This window comes from Sabethes cyaneus, chromosome 3, assembly GCF_943734655.1.
Source record: "Sabethes cyaneus chromosome 3, idSabCyanKW18_F2, whole genome shotgun sequence".
NCBI lineage: Eukaryota > Metazoa > Arthropoda > Insecta > Diptera > Culicidae > Sabethes > Sabethes cyaneus.
Genome location: NC_071355.1, coordinates 200,684,823 through 200,707,570, shown reverse-complemented (window position 1 = coordinate 200,707,570; position 22,748 = coordinate 200,684,823). Strand labels below are relative to the sequence as shown.

General features: G+C 37.2%; 1 protein-coding gene across 1 annotated transcript in view; it reads left to right on the top strand.

Moving 5' to 3' along the window:
* The first annotated feature begins 5,025 nt into the window (after nucleotides 1-5,025).
* Nucleotides 5,026-22,748, top strand: part of LOC128742361 (homeobox protein aristaless) — an 87,871-nt gene continuing 70,148 nt past the window's right edge. Inside the window, exon 1 of the mRNA XM_053838698.1 lies at nucleotides 5,026-5,342. Within this exon, the coding sequence (XP_053694673.1) occupies nucleotides 5,026-5,342 (317 nt within the window). The remainder of the gene's footprint in view (nucleotides 5,343-22,748) is intronic.

The following is a 22,748-nucleotide window of genomic DNA, read 5'->3' as shown; positions in this document are numbered from 1 at the left end:
CGTTGCGAAAACGGAATGTGAAATAGATTAAACACGCTAGGTCAGTACAAACAAATTATGTTTATGTGCATTGTCTGCATAAGCAAATGATGCCATATTGAGAATGACAATTGAACCATTTTTAATTTGTCGTGCAAACCAGCGGGGTTCAAATTAAAAAGTGTTCAGATTAAAAACGGTCAGACGAACGGTATAGCCGTTCCTGGCGAGGACTCATTTGTTCCTCTGACCAGTACACTTAACCACAGGAGAGACTTTTGCACTGTCAAGAGGCTTCAGTGTGTAAATATAGAATTCAGCATGAAGGAAGGGTAAATAAGGGGCCTGAGAATAAACTCATGCTAAAGTCACTTGACATCGAATGGCTTGATTCTACTAAGATTCGAACCCACCGACTACTCGCTTGTCAAAGCAGACTCGGTAACCTTGCGGCTACGGAGGCCTCCCCCCACCATGCCCGACCCGAGCAGTTGATACCGAACGCTTATGAAGACCCGCACTCACACCCGCGTGTGAAGCGAGGGCGTAAAATGATGAAGAAATGCAGAAGTAAAGCAAAATCTGCGTCCGTACATCCTACTCATGCTCACGCGCTGTTGACACCTCATGTCAATGAGCTCATGTCATGTTTCGTGAGCAGTCTATGCAGAATGACGCTACGCAGCTGTCTGCACATGAGTCTGAAGTTGCAGAAAGTGTGCACACAGCAGCAGCCAGTGATTATTTGTCGCACGCTTGCGGTTGTGGAGTAAGCGGTGGATGCCATACTACTCACACTCGCTCGCGTACGAGTCGGCATCGTTTGCTTCTCACTCGATTTGCAACATTGTCCTCATCAAACAGTGTCCAGGTTTTATGTCCGTGCCAGCCAGTCTAATTAGCATTCTCTATAGAGAACAAGGTAAGCTATTTGTACGGAGGCTCAGATTATTTGACCGGGATTGTTTGTGGAGTCTATAGTAGGCCCGACTTCCGATAATAATTTCATGGCTGGAATTATAACCCTTGGTTGCAGTGATCCAAAGCATCCTGAACTTGTCAAGTATTTTCAACTCATCCACGTCGATTACCCTAATATTGCGCGGGTCCAGTCGCCTCTGGTCCCGTTCGCCAGTGTGTAGTTTTAGGCGTATTTATGCTGCTGGAGCTCGAGCCGAAGATGTTGAGTAGCAGATAGGAAAGGTCATTTCTTTGTCGAAGTTCCCCGGGGAGATTCGAATGGGTCCAACAGTCCACTCGAAACTCTCACTTAGCACTGGATCCCATTTATCGAAGCCACGATAAGACTAGTCGATAAGTTTGATCCAAAATAGCTCTCGGCGGCTTACACTATCATATGCGGCTTTGAAATCAGTGGTGCTTGGTGATGAGTGGGAACTGAAAAGTCGTGGTATCTCTGGAGGATCTGCTGCAGGGTAAAATTTGGTCTGGTGTAGAGCGACTTACCATGGTTATTTGTCACAAACTTATTGGTTGCTGACGAAATCCTCCAACTTTTTGGCTTTTAGAAAGACACCTTGTATGTGTCATTCAGTGTAACAGTCGCTCGATAGTTACCGTCTTCCTTCTAGATAGAGCAGATAACCTCATCCTTCCATGAGTTCCGGAGAATAACCAGATTGCTTACGCCGTTAATTGTCACTACGTGAACCGAAGTGTATACGCAATAATCACACGTAAAAGGCTCACAAGCACATAGCAATCGCGCTTGATTGTTTGCGACTCGAAACGGAAACACGTTGCTTGCAGGTCGGTCTTTAGGAATCTTAGTCACGGCCAAATAACGCTTAGCACAGCATGCCGGAATGAACACAACCCTGCCGAGTCCCCTGAGTAGACAGAGGGGATGATTCTTGTGAGGTAGGTTTATTTTTCTTCGAACTTATAGGAAAGTCTGAGTAGTAATAAGCGGGAATGTAAGCTGAATGTCATTAGATATTGCTGCCGGTTCCGGAAAATCGATCTAATGCTATTGAAAACGTTGGATATACTTGCCAGAAGAAAAAACTACTCAACTGAACCACTCGCTGGGGAGTGCTTTGTCTATTCCTTCAACACGAACGACACCACATCATTGAACATCCAAGTTACAGAAACGTGAACATCAGGTTAACCTTTGATAATATCATAAAATTAATATCAAATGATCCACTTGGAGAGGAGCAGCTTCTAAAAAATGTTGTACATACAAAGATATAAAGTTCAATTTCTACACACTTAAAAAACTCAGCATTGGACTCAGATTTGGACAACCGAGCGTTCGGTGAAAATTTCAGTTTTGCAAATCGACGTTTACGGATCTTTACTAACGTTTGGCATCATAAAAAATTTTACCGAAAGCTCGGCTGTCCAAATCTCGGCAAAAATTTGCTGACTCCGGCATTTTTTTTAAGTGTGTATAAACAGGAGGATTGTGTTCTAGGCACGAGCGCATGACTGACATAGTACTTAGGCTTGAGCTTGAGTTTGGGCTTGGGTTTGGGCTTGGGAATAATTTCTGATTGTAAAAATAATGTAAAAATCTTGGTAATTTGATTAACAAGGAAAAGATTTTGAGGATTTAAAAATTTTTATTTTACATTATTCCCGGACGAACAAAAATGATTCGCTTAGAGTCTCTGGGGTTTCTCGCATATAAATTGTGTGAAGGAATTCTGCAGAAAATTCATGCAGAATGCCTTGTGTATGGAACTAGAATTCTTGCAAGTGAATCCAACAGTTCTCCATTCACACCCAAAAGGAATCCTCGGAATTTCTTAAATTCGGTAAAGAAATCGCCTTTACTTTGAAATAGTAAATAGTCTAAAAGCAGGAATCTTGACATATTAGTACAGGTTATTGTCTCACAAGATTTAGTCACACGTCAATATTGCAAACTTCTTGGCTACGATTAGTTTTACAATCATACAATTAGTAATATTCACTACTAAAACGGCAGGGCTTGGGGTAAACGATCAACAGAATCATCTAGTTCGATTTTCTGTTACAAAAAATGTAACCTTTTTTGTTGTGTGTGTGGATATTATCAGTACGACCACCATTTTGATCTATTGTGATCTTATCCAGGTGTTGTTCCGCATTTCGTTGTTATTGCAGTATCGCTATAGAGTGAGCAAACTGCTTATTATCCGTGCTTAAAGTGTCGGTGTGTTTTCACCCCTTTTTCCCTCTACGATTCTTACTACTTTTCAACCAATTTAGCTCTAGCCAGGAAGTGCGGAGACTAGTTATAATTTGTCCTTGGACAAGAGGCTTCATTCGCACCTCGAGCAAGTATCATTCTTATAACCAGCCCCGGCCAAAGGTTTCATGGTCGGTAAAGCAGAGTTCAGCACAGAGTGAGGGTGTGTATGTATGTGTTCCTTACTACTTTTACATTATCAATCTCGCTCCTAGAACCAGGAAGCGAAACAAGTTATAATTTGCCCTTGAACAAGAGGCTTCATTCGCACCTCAAGCAAGTACCACTCTTATAACTTGCCCTGGCAAGAGGCTTTCATTGTTAGTAAATGCAGAATGCAGTAAGGAAGGATGTGGAGGGGCCTGAGAATAAACCCATGATAAAGTCACTTAACATCGAATGGCCTGATTCTACTAAGATTCGAACCCACGACCACTCGCTTGTCAAGGCAGACTCGGTAACCTTGCGGCTACAGGGCCCCCAAACCTTAGCGATTAGACACGAAAGCTATCCAGCTTTTTACGATCCAGAGTGGCGGACAGCATAATCCGTGTTCGTAATAATTGAACAGCATTTTTGACATTTCTGCATACATCGCATATTTGCTTCTTCCACGTTCACACGGCAAAAATAAGGGAACGTGCGGAAAGAAAATGTGCGATATAAACAGAAATGTCGAAAAGGCTGTTGAAATAATACAAACACGGATTATGCCTTTAGCCATTATGGCTCGTAAAAAGCTGAATAGAAAGCGAAAGTTTGCGGCTACCCAACAATAAGCAGCTTTCCTGAAACAATTGAAAAAGTTAACACTATTTTTCAGCAATTTCTGAGGATAAAAACTAGATGGTAAGTACAATGTTCTGAGGTAAAATATTTAATCACACTACTAAGTGAATTCAACTGATTTTTTTCCTGTTTCCCGATTGTCCAGCGTGATTCTATTTCGCGGTTCAACGATTTCGGTCGTTAGTTGTCCACCAGCAGTCCCGTGGTCGTGGAATCCACCGGCCGATCGGCGCGCGGTATTCGAAGTAATAGTTGGCGAAAAAAGAAAGAAAATCGGGATCCGATCGAACTTCCCAACCGAAAGGTGAAGCCGGCGGAATATTTTTGCTCGTTTTCTGGTCTGATTTGATTTTAAACGTTATGTTTATTGGCTTTTAAATTGAACAAAACGTTTCTTTAATCACTCAATTTAGATCGGGTCGAGCTGATAAAGATGTCACCGGCGAGTAACGCCGGTGAACGGAGTGGCACACCATGCCGGATGGACCTACCAGTCAGCGGTGATCCGCTGTGGTGTGCGAAAAATGTGTGGTGAAGGAGCATTGGATTTGAACTGTTGACTTTCATGGGCCATGAATGGCCCTGAACTGATGTATGCTTTTTGTAATAATTTGATGATAAATGTAGTCACTCATAGCCATAGGTAACAGTTTTTGGTAAAACACAAATATCCAGTAACGTACAGGGTAAAATTATATCATGCAATCCAAAAAATCGTTAACCCGCATTTTGTAACACCTTCGCACTCGGGTTTAGCCAATACACACGCAATTATTGACCGTTCCATTCAAGTTAGCCGCCGTTATCTCGAAAATTACATTTTTCATCACATGATTAAATTCATTAAAATTATGAAACTGATTGTTTTTTTCTCCTTCTTCTCTCCTCTTGCCTTTTGCACAGATCGTCGGTCGGTGAGCTCTGCGCCGGCCCCAGAACCAAAGAGGAGATTCGAAGCAGCTTCGTGAGAGGGCGCACAGTGCGCGTAAAACCGGTCCAAAATTTACAACATCGCACGGCTTGCCGATCTAGATCAGCCCGGTAGTCACCGACCAATGGGCATATCGGATGAGGGCAAGCTGCTAGGGACCGAGGACATACCTCATGAAGCTCGGCCACCCCAGGGCAGTCCACTGGAGCGCTGCAGCAGTGGAACGGGGGGCTCGAGCACGCCCGGTGCAGGAAGCCACCTGATGAGCAGCCCCGGTCGGGACCCGAACAGTCCGCTGTCCGATCAGCACAGTGATGACGGGAACGACGATTACACACCAAAGAGAAAGCAGCGACGGTATCGGACCACCTTCACGAGCTTTCAGCTGGAGGAGCTGGAGAAGGCGTTCTCGAGGACCCACTATCCGGATGTGTTCACGAGGTAAGCACTAGCTCCCGGAATTGTTCGCTATAAAATCCAATTAATCTACCACACCCAGTCCGAAAAGCAGCGAACTAAGCTATAAGTACCACCTTCTTCAACTTAGTAAAGATCGTAAACCACCATTACCTTTACTATACAGTGGCCGGTAATCAAGCCCTAGAAATCGACTAGTAATACAACTTAAATTGCTTTAATACTCACTTAACTAAAGCTGTTCCTATAAAGAAACCGTTTTCTTCTAAATTCATTGTTCGATGGCGAAACCCCAAGCTATTAACAAAGAAAATAGTTCAAGCAGTTAGTGACGATATAGCATCCAGTACCTTCAGCTGATTCGGCAGAGGATCTGGTTGCTATGTTCTCCTTTCTCTGTTCCGCACCAACTGATCACGGTCGTTACCAAAACCAAATATTAGAGGAAATTCTTTGGGAGAGTCCAACTCCCCCGAGGGTTGACCTAGCCACGCTGACCGTGAGTTGAGTGGAGATGTGCGTTACGATATCACGATTCAAGCTGTAAATAGAGTAATTTTTCTCCTTTACCTGCTACCAACGTCCAAGAAGCCCTCTTCATCAATACCGGACGGATAGGATAGATTGCATTGGTGGTGCTGTGCTTTTTCTGCGTGTGTTTAAAATTTAATTTCCTGTTTCGTGCGAATCAATCTGGCACGCCAATTTTATTACAATCAATGGTGGTGGTGGTGCACTGCAGCACAGGTTGCCGCCCGTCGGCAGCCCCGTAGCGTTTCTTTTATGATTTCCTGAAATTTATGGCTTTGTTTGTTCTGCTCATCGTGGATTTCGGTGCTCCTTTCGCTCGCTAGAGAGAGTTCATCGAATGATGCTGGAAATCAATCTAAAACACTATCATACAAAACCGTTTGAGTTTATGTTCAACTCAAGGTGAGTCAATACACCTCAAGAACAAGGTACAAGAGTGAAAGTAGCTCTTGCAGAGGTAAACGATTTTTTTTCCATTTTGCGAATCGAGAAAAAGTGCTGTTATAAATTAGAAAATAACAGTGTTCGTTTAATGGAACAAACAGTAGCGGATAATAGTTTTACATGTACCGTTTATGGCTTAATTACAATTATTGTAATTATGGAAAGGTCACCGAGTGGTACACCACCATTAAAAATCCGACTTGCTTTCTTGAATGACATTCCGTAGAAGGACTAACTATAGTCTTACATTGGCATTAACTCGAATGACTTCTGTTGTAGGTTTTCTTCTCCGAAATTAGTGCTGCTAGTTAGTTACCGTATCTTTCGAACAATTATTGGAGTGATAAATGATGGAAAGACGTTAGATATGTGGGATAAAACCAAAAATAAAAAAAAATAATGCAAAAATCGCTGTCTACTCAATTCAATCTTGATCAAAAGTACAAAACATTTATTTCAAAATTTTATTTCAATTTTCTTTGACATATAACCAAACTGAAAATTGCAACGAACGTTGAAAAACTTAAACTTTAATGTGAAACGATTTACATTAATTTTAACAAATTGCGATTGCAAAAAAAGTAAAAGATTTATCATCAGCTATACTAATATATATACATACTAATACAAAGCCGATTTTCCAAATTAAAATAAAAAATATCGAAACACAAATTATACATTTTATTATCTGGCTTGGTTGTTCAACTATCGCTTGCTACCTGTAAAAATTTTCAACCGTTTAGTTTCTTATTCTAACATTCAGTAACCGTAATGATCAAAATAACAGTATGTATTATTATTTCATAATTATTCATTTTTGTACCAATTGATTAAAACCACATTAAAAATAAAAAAAAATATTCATTTTAATTTCAACATCACCGGAAGTAGTCAACCAGGCCGGATAATAAACTATTTACGGTGACCATAAGTTCAAAATTTTACATTTATGTATTGCTTTCTTTTTGTGCTAATTTTTGTTGTTGTTTTTCATTTATGTACTGATTTTGGGCAATTTTAGTGCATTTTGGTGTTTTTTTAGTATTAATTAGTTATCTTTCTGTCATTTGTGATCGTGTTGTGAGTTTTGTTATTTTTATATCTAACTAGCTGACCCGACAAACTTCGTATTGCCACAAATTAACCTGTGTTGTGCATAAATCATGAATCTCGGATGATCTTTGTCACAATCTCGAGTTTTGCAAGTTTCTGAGGAGTTCAACCTTAGATGATTCATTTTGGCAGTTACGAAACTATGAAAGCATCCCAGGTAACCAATAAGCATCACCAATGCTATTCAAACGTAGGCCAATAAGCATTTAAGTCGCCTTAAATGCTACTTAAATGCTATTTTGGCAAAATATACAGCTATTTTACTGATAACCTTCTAATAGTGCTGACAATGCTAATGTACAGCTAATAACCGACACGAAGAATTTGAATAAAATTTTGGATGCCAATTTACAACACCTATGCAGTCAAAAAGCTAATATATAACAACGTGCACTATAAAATGCCAGATACGCTGATTTGCTGCTTATGTTAATGCTTATTAGTTACCAGGAATGGGTAGTTTAATATACAAATTTACAATTTTTCCTCACAGTAAAGTAGAAAACAACTCCCCTGTCCCCTCATTGCATAGCCACACGGAGCGAAATAGCTCCAGTTTGTTTCAAACAAAATGATTGTTGCTTTAAGCCTCAATAAAATATTTTTATAACAACCTGAAAATATTGTTGTTTCAAAACGAGAGTCTGTTTGAATCAAGAAAATAACAGTTTTGAATTAAATGTAAAGTACTTTTAAATTTGAAGTTAACATTGATATAACAATAAATGTTTTCATTTGAATCATACACTTCAGTTTGAAACAAATCGAAATTTTTATTTGTGCGTAAAACAACCATAAATATGGTTGAAACTACATTTTTATTCTCCGTGCAGAAAGCGGATAGTAATATTCGCCATGATTGTACAACATTTCGCCGAATATCATTTTGCGAAAACCCTTAAGCGGAATGTACCATTTCACGGAAATTTTGTTTATGGAAAGTACCATTTCGCGATCCTCTTCTTACTCGCTGTCGCTCGTTCCAGGAAGCCCAGGTAGACCTACTGTGTTACCTGACTCATAACGAATATACGTTATATACGGGGGAGGGTCTCGTCTGTGGTTTTTCGTTTAATTGATCATGAATTCGAATAGAACATACAAATATCAACTATATAACATAAGAAATTACATGTTTACTCCAAAAATAAAAGCAAGAGAGATTTTAGAATTTCGGCGGTGCTTCCGACGGCTGGTCGCCGGCAACACTCGCGGCCGTCTCGTCCTGAATGATCTAGTGTTACTATAGATAGTTTTTGTGGTCTTGTTATTGACTAATGTTTTGTGGAAGAGCCCCGAATTTCTCGAGTTCGATTAGTTTTTGAGTTTCGCAAAAATTTCTGTTTTATTTGTATGAGAGTCCATATCCCCCTACCACAGGGGTGAGAGGTCTCTAACTATCATAAAATAAATTCAAGACTCCAAAATCTCCCACATGCCAAATTTGGTTCCATTTGCTTGATTAGTTCTCAAGTTATAAGGAAATTTGAATTTCATTTGTATCGGAGCCCCCGCTCCTAAATAGGCGAGGGGTTTTCATTCATCATAGAAAAAATTCCTGCTCCCTAAAAGCCCTACATGCCAAATTTGGTTCCATTTGCCTGATTAGTACTCAAGTTATAAGGAAATTTGTGTTTCATTTGTATGGAAGCCCACCCTCTTAAAAGGGGGAGGGGTCGTAATGCACCATTGAAAAAATTTCTGTCATCTAAAACTCCCACATGCCAAATTTGGTTCCATTTGCTTGATTAGTTCTCGAGATAAGAGGAAATTGGCATTTCATTTGTATGGAAGCCCACCCTCTTAAAAGAGAGATGGGTCATAACTCGCTTTCTAAAGAGGAGAGGGGTCTTAATTCACCGTAGAAAAAAATCTTGCCTCCAAAACCACTTACATGACAAATTTGGTTCCAATTGATTGATTAATTCTACAGTTATAAGGAAATTTGTATTATCATTTGTATAGGAGCCCCCTCTCCTAAAGTGGAGAGGGGTCCTAATTGACCATAGAAAATATTCTTGCCTGCAAAAACACCTACATGCCAAATTTGGTTCCACTTGCTTGTTTAGTTCTAGAGTTATGAGGAAATTTGTATTTCGTTTGTATGGGAGCCCCCCTTCCTAAAGTAGAGAGGGGTCCTAAGTCATAATAGAAAAAAATCTTGCCTCCAAAAACACCTACTTGCCAAATTTGGATCCATTTGCTTGATTAGTTCTCGAGTTATGAGGAAATTTGTATTTCGTTTGTATAGGAGCCCCCCCCCCCTCTGAAAGTGGGGAGGAGTCCTAATTCTCCATAGAAAATATTTGTGATAGTATTCATTTGATGTCATTATATACTGTTTTGGTATTAGTTAAGTATCAGTTCGTTATCACTTTTGTATTATGTGCGAATTATTTTTGCAATTTGTTTCATTTTGTGTGCTTTTATGTCATTTCTATATTGATTTTTGTATATTTTTTGTATAATTTTTATTAATCTTTTATTACTTTTTTTATAATTTTGAAGTTTTTAATTTTTCGTGTGCCAAATTTATTGTATCCTTATTTTGTATAGCAGTCCTGCGCATTTTTTGTGTCATTTTGATACAGTTTTGTATTATGTTGTGTTAGTTCTGTATGAGTTTGATGCCATTTTTGCTTTATTTCTGTATACTTTTACAATTTTGTTTTCGGGCCATTTGGGTTTTTGTTATGCTTTATCAATGCAGTATTTTTGCATTATTTCTTGTATCATTTTGTAGAATTTCTGTGTTATTTTTTGCAATATTTTGTGTCGCTTTGAAATCCTTTTCATGTTCTTCTTGTACTCTTCGGTACCATTCTACTATTAGTCAATTTTTTTCTTATTGTGAACCATTTCAACTTCTCTTCATCCCTTTTTTCCTTTGCGTTATTTTTGTGCCATTTGGAAACAATGAATATACCATTTGTGATATGTTTTTGTGCACTTTTTTTTCTGTGTATCATTATTTTTGGAATAATATTGGAAATTATTTTATTTTTGTATAGTTTCTAAGCTCTTTTAATATTGTTTTTTGTTTTATTATTTTTGTTCATTTTTGTTAATATTTTTTGTTGAGCATCTTACTAGAATTTTTTTGTTCATTTTTGTTATTTTTGTGTCGCTTCGGAATTTTCATATAATTTTTTTGTTATATTTGTTATTTTTATGCCATAATGGGGTCTGTTTGTGCTATGTTGTCAATATTTCTTGTTTCATGTTGAGTCATTTTTAACAGCATTTTTGTAGCATTTTTCAATGGATTATTTTACATTTTAGTGTCATGTCTGTATTGTTTGTGTCAGGTTTTACTTTTTGTTTTTTTATGCCTCTATTTTCTTGCGTCTATTTTTATGGTTTATTATCGCCATACTTTTATATATTTTTTAATTAATTTTCTGTCTTATTTCTATAAATTACGTATTACCTTTGAACCATTTAAATATTATTCTATTAAATTTTCTTTTAACTGTTATTGTTGTTGGTGCTATTTAAATGTTATATCTGCAGTATTATATGATTTTTTTATTAATTTCATTTTTGAGATAGTGTTAGTTTTAAATATCTTTTGTGTTTTGTGCCAAATTTTATTATTTTTGTTTTCTATGCCGTTTTGAGTTTATGATACCATTTTTGTATTATTTCGGTATTTTTTGTCACTTTTGCGTGAGTTTGTTTTGTTATTCTTGTGCGATTATGGTTTTCTGAACTTATTGTTTCATAATAGCGTTATTTTTGTACTATTAGGCCATTACAATTATTTTAAAAAGTTTTTGTTCCTCCGGTGTTGGGCTACTGCAAGTGGGGGGAGGGGGCGAAAAAAACAAAAAGAATTTTTTAATCGAGCAAAACAAATGGATTTTAGGCATTTTTACTTAAGTAAGTTTAAACGTGAAAACCAAATCTATTCTTGTTTTTAATATATACGTTATTATTTTCCATGCAAAAGTTTACGAAAAAAAAGACAGAAACGGAAGAACATTTTGTTGGCCGATTTTCGGAAATTCCACTATTTGAATTTCCATTTCTATTTCGTGCTAGAAGCGTTAACACAACTCTTGCACTCATTTTTCGAGTTTTTCAGGCTATAGAGCCCACAGACAATTGATTTTATAAAAAAAAATTAACTGAAATCCCACAAAATTTTTTTTGCCCCCCGATTTTTCAAGTCAATTTCCAAGGGGGGGGGGGGGGGGATTGTCAAAAACTTTAAAAATAATTTGCAATGGCCTTACTTGAATTCTTCAAGTCTACATCTGTCGAGGTTGTTGGTGTGCTTTATTGTCTTTTTATATAGGGGAATGTCGTCGTGGTTGGGCCGTCTTTTGGCATTCGCCCATAACTTTCGTCTCAAAAGGAATTTTGGAAATCTAAATATGTCGTTGAAAAGGTCTAAGAGTAAGCAATTTTTCTGGAAAATCTTGAGTTGAATGCTTGAAAAATAATAAAGCAACAGGCATTTACGTGAAGACAAAAAATGTTGCCACATTCGGGCCACGTTGTATAGGTTGGGCCACCGCTCTAAATCCAAGAAATATGTATTGAAATTCTATATAGAGACATGAAAAGAATGAATTCCGTGAACAACGGCCCATATAAGTACAAATATCCTATTTTAATAACATCGTTGCGAAATTTTTGGCGATCTTGTAAAATCAATATTACTACAATCGCGTTTTCCGAAGTGCACTACTGCAACAAAAAATCTACAAGAATCTAGGTTTTTATCATACAAATTTTGTTTTATTTCATCACATTTTTCGCGATTGCGATTAACATTACTTATTTGGTCTGCATGAAAAATTGGAGTTTACCCTTGCCATGAGGGTTGGCAACCAATTTAGCTGCGTTTGTCCAAGATTTTTGAAATTTATCTATAGTTGTTGCTTGTTGTTTGTGCTGGGATAGCTCTCTCTTCACCAAAGCCCAATACCGCTCGATGGGGCGTAACTGTGGACAGTTAGGTGGATCCGCCTCCTTCGGTACAATATGGACTCCATTAGCATCATACCATTCCAAAACATCTTTGGCGTAGTGACGGGATGCCAAATCAGGCCAAAACAGCGTGTATCCTCACTGTGGCTGGGTAGGAATGGCAGCAATCGTTTCTGCAGGCATTCTTCACGGTATATTTCCCTGTTAACCGTTCCCGTAGTGATGTAACTTTTGCTTAGTTGACCACAGCTGCATATGGCCTGCCATACTAAATATTTTTTGGGGGACTTGGCTTTCTTCTTTGTCCTAAAATGCTCTGCAACGCCATTCCGTTTCATGGCAGTGTAAAAAGACAAACCAGGAAGCTGTTTAAAATCTTCTAGGACATACGTTTCATCGTCCATTATAACGCATGGAAACTTCGTTAAATATTCGCGATAAAGCTTACGAGCGCGTGTTTTGGCCGTCGTATTTTGCTTATCATTACGGTTTGGCACAGTCCTCACCTTGAAAGGTTTCATGCCTTGTCGTTGCTTAGAAGTGTGCACGAATGTTGGCGACATTTTTATTTTACGAGCAATGGTACGTACAGAAAGGTCTGGTGTCCTCCGTAATATCTATTTTACCTTCGCATGCGTGTGGTGGTTCCTCAGATCCGTTTTTGTTCCACTTCCCTTCTTCCTAGCTGTTGTCAAGCGAGTATCGAACGATTTAAAAACACTGTGAACAGTGCTTGGAGGAAATCCAAGCTTTTTGGCAAGTTTTCTTAACGAGAAATCCGAATTTTCATTACGACCGCACACAATTGCTTTTCGCACCTGCGTTTCTTCCGAAGCCATTTTACGCTGAGCGCTTGTAATATAAACAAGTGTTATATTTTCAGAAAGAACAGACATACGTCTACCACTCTGCAAAATATTTCACTCATTGTTAATGCATTTCCGAAGCTGTGTGTGTTTAGGGGTGTCCAAATTTTGTCGCGAACAAGCCTTAAAATAACTTTTATATTTTTGTACTACTCTTGATTATTTAATATAATTCTCCAAATCTGGGACAGTTTTCTTATGCTTTTAGTTCCATTATGATTTTCTTTTTATGTTTTTGTTAGTATAATTTTTGCGTTAATTGTGCATTATTTCTTGTATTATATTATGTTGACTTTGTATCATTTTAAAATTAATTTTCTGATATTTAAGTATCGTTTTGGTGTCATTTATGAACCATTTTTTTATTTTTGTTTCAGTACAGAAGGATTTCGAATTTGGCAACAAATGCGTGTCGCCTATGTTGCCAAAATCGAAACCGTGCCAAAATCGAGACCCTTTTTCGATATGAAAAAATTTTAAGTAAATGCTTTAGAAGTTGACTAAATATCATTAACCAACGATTACAATCATTTTATGATTAAAAAGTCCGACAAAAGCTATCCGTCCGGTGCAAATAAGTTATTGACACCCTGCGGTAAGACGTAGTCCTACGGCAAATAAAATATTATTGTTCGAAACCACATAACTTTTTTGTCATGAACATACTCATGGCATTATTTTTTCGTCATTTAAAGCATGTATGCGGAAACCGATTGATATTTAAGCATATATTTGGAAGTGAAATATCTTGTGGTGACAAAAACGAATACTTTTGTTGCCAAAATCGAGACATGCCAAAATCGAACCTTGCCAAATTCGAAATCCAAGTGTATTTGTTATTTTTGTACCATTTTGGAATTACTTTTGTTATCTGATTTTTTCTTCGATTAGAACGTTTGCGATTGTTTTGAGAAATAGTGTCTAGTTTGTAGCTTTTAGAAAACATATTGAGACATATATTGTAGCTGAAAAGAACATAACCTTCGAACCGAGAACTGTGGTTTAATGATGCCCTATCCGCAAATCATTGTGTACAATTTTGCACTTCGAACAAAAGGTGGGGCCGTACCCCAGTATGCCCCAGGGTTAGACACGCTAGTGCTTGTCATATGTATTATGTATTTATCAACAAATCGGTCAAAACCAATCAACTTCCCCCGCAGATGAAAATACAAATCAGTCTTACTCCTAAATACATTAGTCACTATCGGTCTACTAATTAGAAATTCAAAACTAATAAATTTGCCTAATGAGATGAATCCACCTGTAAATTCATCATCCACCGCTCGGAGGACAAACCGCGGTCGTCGGGTCTCAAAAAAAAAACAGCCAAAACGATCGGAACACAAAAGCCGTAAATGACATTATCACTATATTAAAAGCGATCTCTTTCCGTTTCGTGTCCGTGGCCTGGAGGGGTATAGATTGGATCGAATCCTACTGCGCTGCGCTGCGGTGCGATGCGATGTTAATCACAACCATCTTCTCGTCACACCGTGCCCCAGTGTGGACGTTGTTGGCTGGAAGAGGTACCATAAAAAGAAGCTTGTTTGTCACATTTACACATTCACATGTGACTGCAAATGTGGAACAAAAGACTGTAGAACTAAATTATGATTATCGTATTAAATGTTGAAATTTATTAATTTTTGGTTGCTTGCGTTTTCCCGAGTGCGAAGACGGCTCACCCACAAACGGACGTCCCACAACTGTTGATCTGCCGAGTTGTTTCTCCACCGCTGAGAATGGCCATATTCTGTTGCTTTGTTATTAGTTACTGAAAACAACACAGGTTTGATTTGAGTTCGGTATTTATTTCTTTCGAAACCGTAGCGTATCGTCGCAAGACAAACAAAAGCGCTTGTCATGTTTAGCTGATTATTTATAGTCGCGTTTTGCGATTTCCAATAATCCTTTTATGGCTTATAGCAGAGAGGTTTCCCCCGTTTTAATTTCCAACCAATCGAATTGGTTTTTTATTCGTTTTAATTTTCACGGATTGAATTAACGAAATTAAAATGGCGCAGACTAATGCTGAGAAGTGGTTTTTGAGCGGTTTTTGTGGGACCTGATTCGTGCAAGCCATGCTGTTGTTAGCGGTGGAATGACGCGTTGCTGGTTTCTTAAGCCATAGACTTGGCCGAACTAATGGGAAATTTAAGCTCTTTTGTCTCATTTGAGTTTTAAATGTTACAGCGAAAATGTTTTGACAGACATAGACGTTGATTGGTTTAATGTCTAAAATGATTTAGACTATTTTTAAAATATGCAGTCGCTATAGCAGACATCTCAAATGTTGTGGCATAATTTTACGTCAATTTTGAGGAACATTACAATCACAGAAACGAAAATAAACTAGTATCTAACATGACAACAAATCATTAGTAAGTTACTGATGATTTGTTGTCTTGTTAGATACTAGTTTATTTTCGCTCTGCGTAATGCTGCGCCTCTTCAAAGCCAAAATGCAGATCGAACAACCCAGAAAACGATTTTCGAATAACTAGCATTCCCGGAAAACCTTTTGAACTTTTAACTGTACGTATGAAAACCCAAAAAAAGATTTTTCGCCAATCCAGAATGAAAATAAAAAGAATCTATTAAAAATTTGACTGAATTTTCATAAAAATTAGTACCTGTTTCGACCTTGATGCACCATTTTGATATACATGGGACGAATCCTTCGCATAAAAAGCGACTTGAGTGTAATAAATAGACACACAGAGTATTTCGAAGGTCTTAATGATAATGATAAGAATCCTATAAAGGCACAAAAACAGCAACAAAACTGACACAGAAGTGAAAAGTGATACAGATGTGATACAAAAATAATACCAAAAACATCTAAATTAACAGAAAAATAATTCAAGAGTGATATTAAAATTATACAAAAACCAGCTGATTGTCCGATGTCACTCGCGCCCCTTTGCCTCTAAGCCACTTCTGCACCTGTTATTGTTATAAAAACTCTCATAATACCAAAATTAACAAAACGCTTTTACTTCATTTGAATGTCTCTACCCTTTGTCAGCTTCCCTCTTTTGTTGTCCCACATTCAGTTATAAATCTGTGTTCTTTTCGGTTATCTTTATAATTCGACACAAAACCTTTTTTACGTTTTCGAACCTCTCCCTTTTCGCTGGGCAACCTATTTCGCCTTTACAGAAATCTCCTGGTGTCGTCCAGCCACTTGTACTAGTGCTATCGTTCCAAATGAAAGAGATACAAATCCCTTTACCCATTTGAACCTTTCTCACCGCTTGTAAGAGACCTCTCCTTTCTTTGATTTGTGTGCCGAGTTTAATGAAGATCACTCTAGGCGTTTTAGAGTAATGGCGGACGAAACATACATTCAAACACACGTTCTTCGTCCGCTCTGTTAAGTCCCTCCCAGTCAGCTCTCCCTTCCGTCACGTCAATTATGTATCTATTTGCTCTCTAAAAATTCCTATGACGGAAGAGAAACGAAGCCTTTTTTAATATATTCCTCCTCGAAGGCCTCTTTCCTTGACCCCACCTCCAATAACCTTTCCTACAAAATGCGCAATTGCAATCGGTCTAAATGAAAGAAAAAAGCAACCCCTTTTAATTATTTGGACCTTCGCCCCTTGATAAGAACCCCCCCCCTTTTCCAGCCCCCCGTGATGATCCCCTTATGTCAAGACACATGTGTGTCAAGTTTGGTAGAGAACGGTTAGGACATTCGGGAGCTATGTTACAAAATGATTCAAAAAATAATCGGAAACAAGGCAAAAATAACACGAAAACGGACGCAAACAGTACATAAGTGATACAAAAAGGTTATCGGAATTATACAAAAATAAGGAAATGAATGATACAAAAAATACAAGTGTGATATAAAAATAATACTAAAGCGGCACAACCCTAGTCTCTTAATCAATAAAAAAACTAAAACGGCGCAAAAAAGCAAAATTTAAATTTAGGACAATACACCAAAGAACTTTAAAAGAAAATATAAAAATGACAAAAAACTGCACACAAATGAAATTTACAAGAAAAATTGAAAAATAATGGTAAAATGACCCCAAAATAATACTAATATCTCAAAATATGATTCAATAATGATACTAACATGATGGGAAAAAAGGTACAAGAAATGTAGACGCTCCAAAAACTTCAGTCAAGAAATGTAACGCAAAAATAATACAAAAAGACTCAAAAAAATTCAAAATGACACAAAAATAACAAACAGTTTGGAACAGAAATGAAAAACCCGAAACTAAAATGGCATCAGAATGATACAAAAACGACAGAAAATGATGCTAGAAAATATAGTGGACCAATTTGGTTTATTGAACAACGCAAAACAGCCCAAAAAGGCATAAAATCAATAAAAATTGACACGCTAATAAAAAATGAAACTGATGCGTTACAAAAATAGTAATATTATCTGAAATAATTAAACATAGCTCAGAGATAACACGAAAGAACATAGAAGCTACACAAAAATCTATCTATATAAGAGGCATGTCTGTAGCCAAAACCAAGTCAATGACAGGTCGTCATAAGAGGCTTATCGGTAACCGAAAACAGGCCCCTGACAGGACGTCATACTTTCGTAGTAATGGGTTCTACTCTGTCACCTCACTGGTCGAAGGCTGGACTGCTTGATTGCTCAACTGGTCGACTTCCCCGACTGGACTGGTCGACTCAACTGCTCAACTGAATTACTCGACTCAACTGCTCGATTGGACTGCTCAACTGTACTACTCTACTGAACTGCTCGACTCGATCGCTCGATTTGATTGCTCGATTCGGCTACTCGACTCAACTGCTCGACTGAACTGGTCGATGAAACTGCTTGACTGGACTGCTCGATTCGACTCATAGGCTGCTCATTTCAATTGCTCGACTGAACTACTCGACTCAACTTCTCGACTCAACTGCTCGACTTACTGCTCGACCCGGCTGCTTGACTTGACAGCTCAGATCAACTGGTCGACTGGACTACCCGACTCAATTCAATTATTCGTCTCGACTACTCGATTTAACTGACAGTTGGCTTGACAGCTCGACTAGACTGCTTGACTGAACAGCTTGATTCAACTGCTCGACTCGTTTGTTCGTCGCAATATCATTGTGCCATTCATTTGAAATTGTAATCGTAAGATCTTCGCAAATCGTGATGCGAATAAATTTATTAGGGTTTTTTCTAAGTCCCGTCGTAATAAGTAAAGCCATTCTAATTTTCATCATTTGTTGGATGGATTTAATGAATACTCCTAAAGTTCTTGTGCTGATTTGACTAAAACACGCTTACCTTCCGATCCGTGAACTTTGAAATCACTGAAAAACGACTATTAAAGCATATTATTGAAATTAAATATTTCTAAAATTCGTCGTACTGTTTTAAAATCCGTCCATCAAAATTTTGCATCGTTCGAACTAAAAATCGCAACAATGTTTACGAAGCTAACGCGCATGTTTTTGTGTAGGACGGCATGATAAATGTTATTCTACAAAATTTCTGCAGGTCAGGCAAGTTTTCCTGGCTGTAGAATAACGACAATGCCTTGCGTGAGTTATTTTCAAATAACTAGTTTTGCATTGTGTGTCATAAAAATGCTGATATTTTTAATAATTTGTGTTGAATAGGACGGGAATAGGCAATTACGACGATGTAGCAACATACCCTATAAAGTATCAATATTTTCCGGATCGTAAGATTCGGGCTTAACTAGGGAAATATATTATGCTAATAATCCAAAAATAATGATACACAGATAAAAAGGGTACAAAAATGAATCACAGATGATAGACAAATTACTTCGAAATGAAACAAAAATGACACTGCAATGAAATAGAAAAATGTCGCAATAAAACTACAAGGTATACAGCACTAAGGGTTGTACGAAAGGGTGACGTAGGACTATATCAGATAATCAGACCAAAGACTAATGTAAACTGCATTTCTGGCATATGTATGTTTATAAGAATCTTTGAGTGCCATTGTTTAAGTGAATGTTTAAAAGAAAAGAGCGAAATTATCAGATTAAAATATGCATTGAATGCAATGGTGGCTTTGGAAATGGACGGGGTTTCATTAGTACAACGCCTGCAACCTTAAAGACATAGATTAAAAATCACTTGTGTGCATCGTAAAGGTTGAAATGGTAATGAATGACCAGTCCACAGATTATTGTATTGAATATGATTATGCGTAGCTTTAACTTGCTTGTGGCCTTTAAAAGAGCCATTAGTTACAAATAACATTAGAGCCAAAGCATGTTCATCGCAAATATAACGTGCCATTCGAATGTTCTTCTCTTTTCGATTCACTGTCTTTTGCTCTGAGAATGTTTTACTAGTTTACGGTTACAGCTTATCGCTTTCTACATAGCAGAAAATATGGCACATACACAAAAATTTCTGTTTTATTTGTATGCGAGTCCTTATCCTCCTACCACAGGGGTGAAGAGTCTCAAACCATCATGAAATAAATAAATTCAAAATAAATTCATGCTTCCAAAAACGCCCACATGCCAAATTTGTTTCTATTTGCTTGATTAGTTTTAGAGTTATGAGGAAATTTGTATTTCATTTGTATGGGAGCCCCCCTCTTAGAAGAAAAAGGGGTCTTATTACACCATAGAAAACATCTTACCTCCAAAAAACCCCACATGCCAATTTTGGTTCCTTTTACTTGATTAGTTCTGGAGTTATGAGGAAATTTGTATTCCATTTGTATGGGAGCCTCCTACCCCCCCCCCCCTTAGAAGGGGAGAAGTCTCAGTACACCGTACAAAGAAATCCTGCCTTCTAAAACCCCCACATGCCAAATTTGGTTCCATTTGCTTGATTAGTTCTCGAGTTTTGAGGAAATTTGTGTTACATTTGTATAGGAGCCCCCCCTCTTACGCCCTCCTTAAAATTACTCTCTTACCCCCCTTTAACATTGCTGGTCATTTTATCTATCCAACGACATATAAATTGTTCAGTTTCGTTTAGTAGTTTAGTAGTTATTAACATTTGAAATCTTTCATTCAAACGTTACACTTCTATTTTCGTTTTCACAAAGTGCTACCCAGTCCCAGTATAGTAAACAAAAACGTAGTCCTACGTCAAAAACTTGAATCTATGACAAAAATAATAAAAAATAGATTAAAACAAGAATGACACAAAAAAATACAAAAAGAACAGAGAAATCATTGAAACGTGATGCAAAAATGTCGTAAAGTGATGCAAGAAATAACACAGAAATGTTACAAGAAATAATGCAAATTAACGCAATAATGAAGAATGCAAAATAAAACTAAAACGGCACAAAAACAAAGATGAAAACTGATACAGACATGATGCAAAAATGGCACCTTAGACATACAAAACTAACTCAAAAATGTACAAAAATTAATAAAATAATGAAAATAACACGAATACAAAAATCAATATAAAAGTGACCACATAAATTACGAAAATAATTTGTCCATAATATATAAGTTACATTAAAATTATACTTAAAACTAATACAAAAAGAACACCTAATCATACAAAACGGAAACAGTTACGGAATGGAAAATGACACCGATGACAAACAGATTTAAAAAGAGAACAAAAATGAGACTCAGATGGTATAAAATATAACACTGGGGTCACCTCGAGGAATACCCGAGGGATACGTTCCAACTTTTCGGTAAAATCGCGTAAAAAGCGACTTTTTTTCACTCCTGTTTTCCTATGAAAGATTATTTTAAAATGTTTGGAACTTGTTTGTTTATGTTATTATGGTATTCAATAGCCAAAATACAGTTTCCACAATTTTAAGTATGTACTAACATAAAAAATTGTGAATTTTTTGAAAAACTGAAACAAGATTACATTTGACCCAAGACGAAAAACGTGATTGGAATCAAGTCGATATGTTGCACCGTTTCCCATAAACGATTAAAATAAATCACGTAAAAATGAACCGTGTAATAAGAAGCGACTTTACTGATTTCGAAATGGCAAGTATATTATAGAAAAACGATTAAAAAACTAAAATAAAAATAGCAGACATCACAACTGACAAAAGGATTTACAAATATAAAAAAAATCAAATAATAAATCAAAAATATGTGTTTTAATATGTTTTGACTCAATGTGGGAAATTTGCTTTGTACTAGTTTTTACTCCTGTGATGACCGTTCAGCTTCCCAGTTGGCCTCGAGGTACGACGCTGTTCTCCCAAGTAACAATTCTGAAGCCACTTGCTTTTACTTGAATTTTATAAAGGTTTTATTGCGGTTATAAACATTACGTCTGGTTTTACTATGGTATTACGCAACACCAAGATAATACGAGTCAAATCACACGTACAGTTAGCTATAAAACCATAATAAAACTGTCAAGCAAGCAAATTTATTGTAGTTGGCTGCGATATTTCTCTTAACTACCTGTAAGTGGGGCGTAGCAATACAATATGGCGCACCTATACTACAAAGTTGATCTTATTGCGGTTACTTGAAAAGCACAATAAATCGGTTAGCTTTATAGTTTCAATTACGTAGTCGTGCTAACGTAAGAACTAGAATGAACCTTGAATACCTTTGGATACTTCACTTTTTGTTTATACTTATTGAAAGAACAAAAAGTAAAGTGTCCAAAGGTATTTAAGATTTAGCTTTATAGTGCCATTATAATGGCCTCACCAAATTGATTTACTGCTTCTATTTCGATGAATATTGGAGTTCAAGACCATATTGCCATGTTACAGTATTTTTCTTATCTGCAAACAAAAATCATCAAAGTATTGTGAGCTGCAGATAGAAAGCTATTATTAATCGGGTTTCAAGTTACAGGAAGTACCTAGAATGATATTTGTTTTGTTAAAATAACTAGTTTTTAAAAATTGCAAATATTTTTGATGACTCATTTACTTTATCCACCTGTCATACCGATATGCACAATAAAATTTAATGCGCGTATGCTGCATAACTATGGAAACTACTGAAAATTTATTATTTACTCTATCAAATATTTTATTATGGTCGCCATAAACCAAATCGATCAGGATGATCTGAATCTGACAGTAATACTTTAATTTTTCTTCTCACGGCAATATGGTTTCAAGTTAACGAAGCTGACTGACTGATTTAGCTTGTTTGCCAAGCAACAAGCATCATGCTTTATAGTTTTGTCGAACAAAGCGAAAAGCAATATTAAATTTTGGTGGTGGTTATCAAGCGTATACTCATATGCAAGTAAATAAAAAAGAAAAAACACACCCGGTGGTGAATTTAATCCGTGATTTGCCGCCGTGGCAAACGTCGGCAATGCACTGCTTTGCTTCTATCACTTGACCGAGTAGTTAACAGTCTATCTTCTCGACGGTAGAAAACAAAGAGCAGTCATACAAATAATATGTTATATGTGGGGTTATAATAGTTTGATGCGTATACGGGAGTGATAGAATTGGGAGAGCAAAACAAAATTAGGTATTAGACTACTTAATATAGCGGGTGGCGGTAGTTTAGTTAGTAAAACACTCGGGTACCAACCGAACGCAAGCAGGTGCGAACCCCACTTGCCGTTGCCCCGA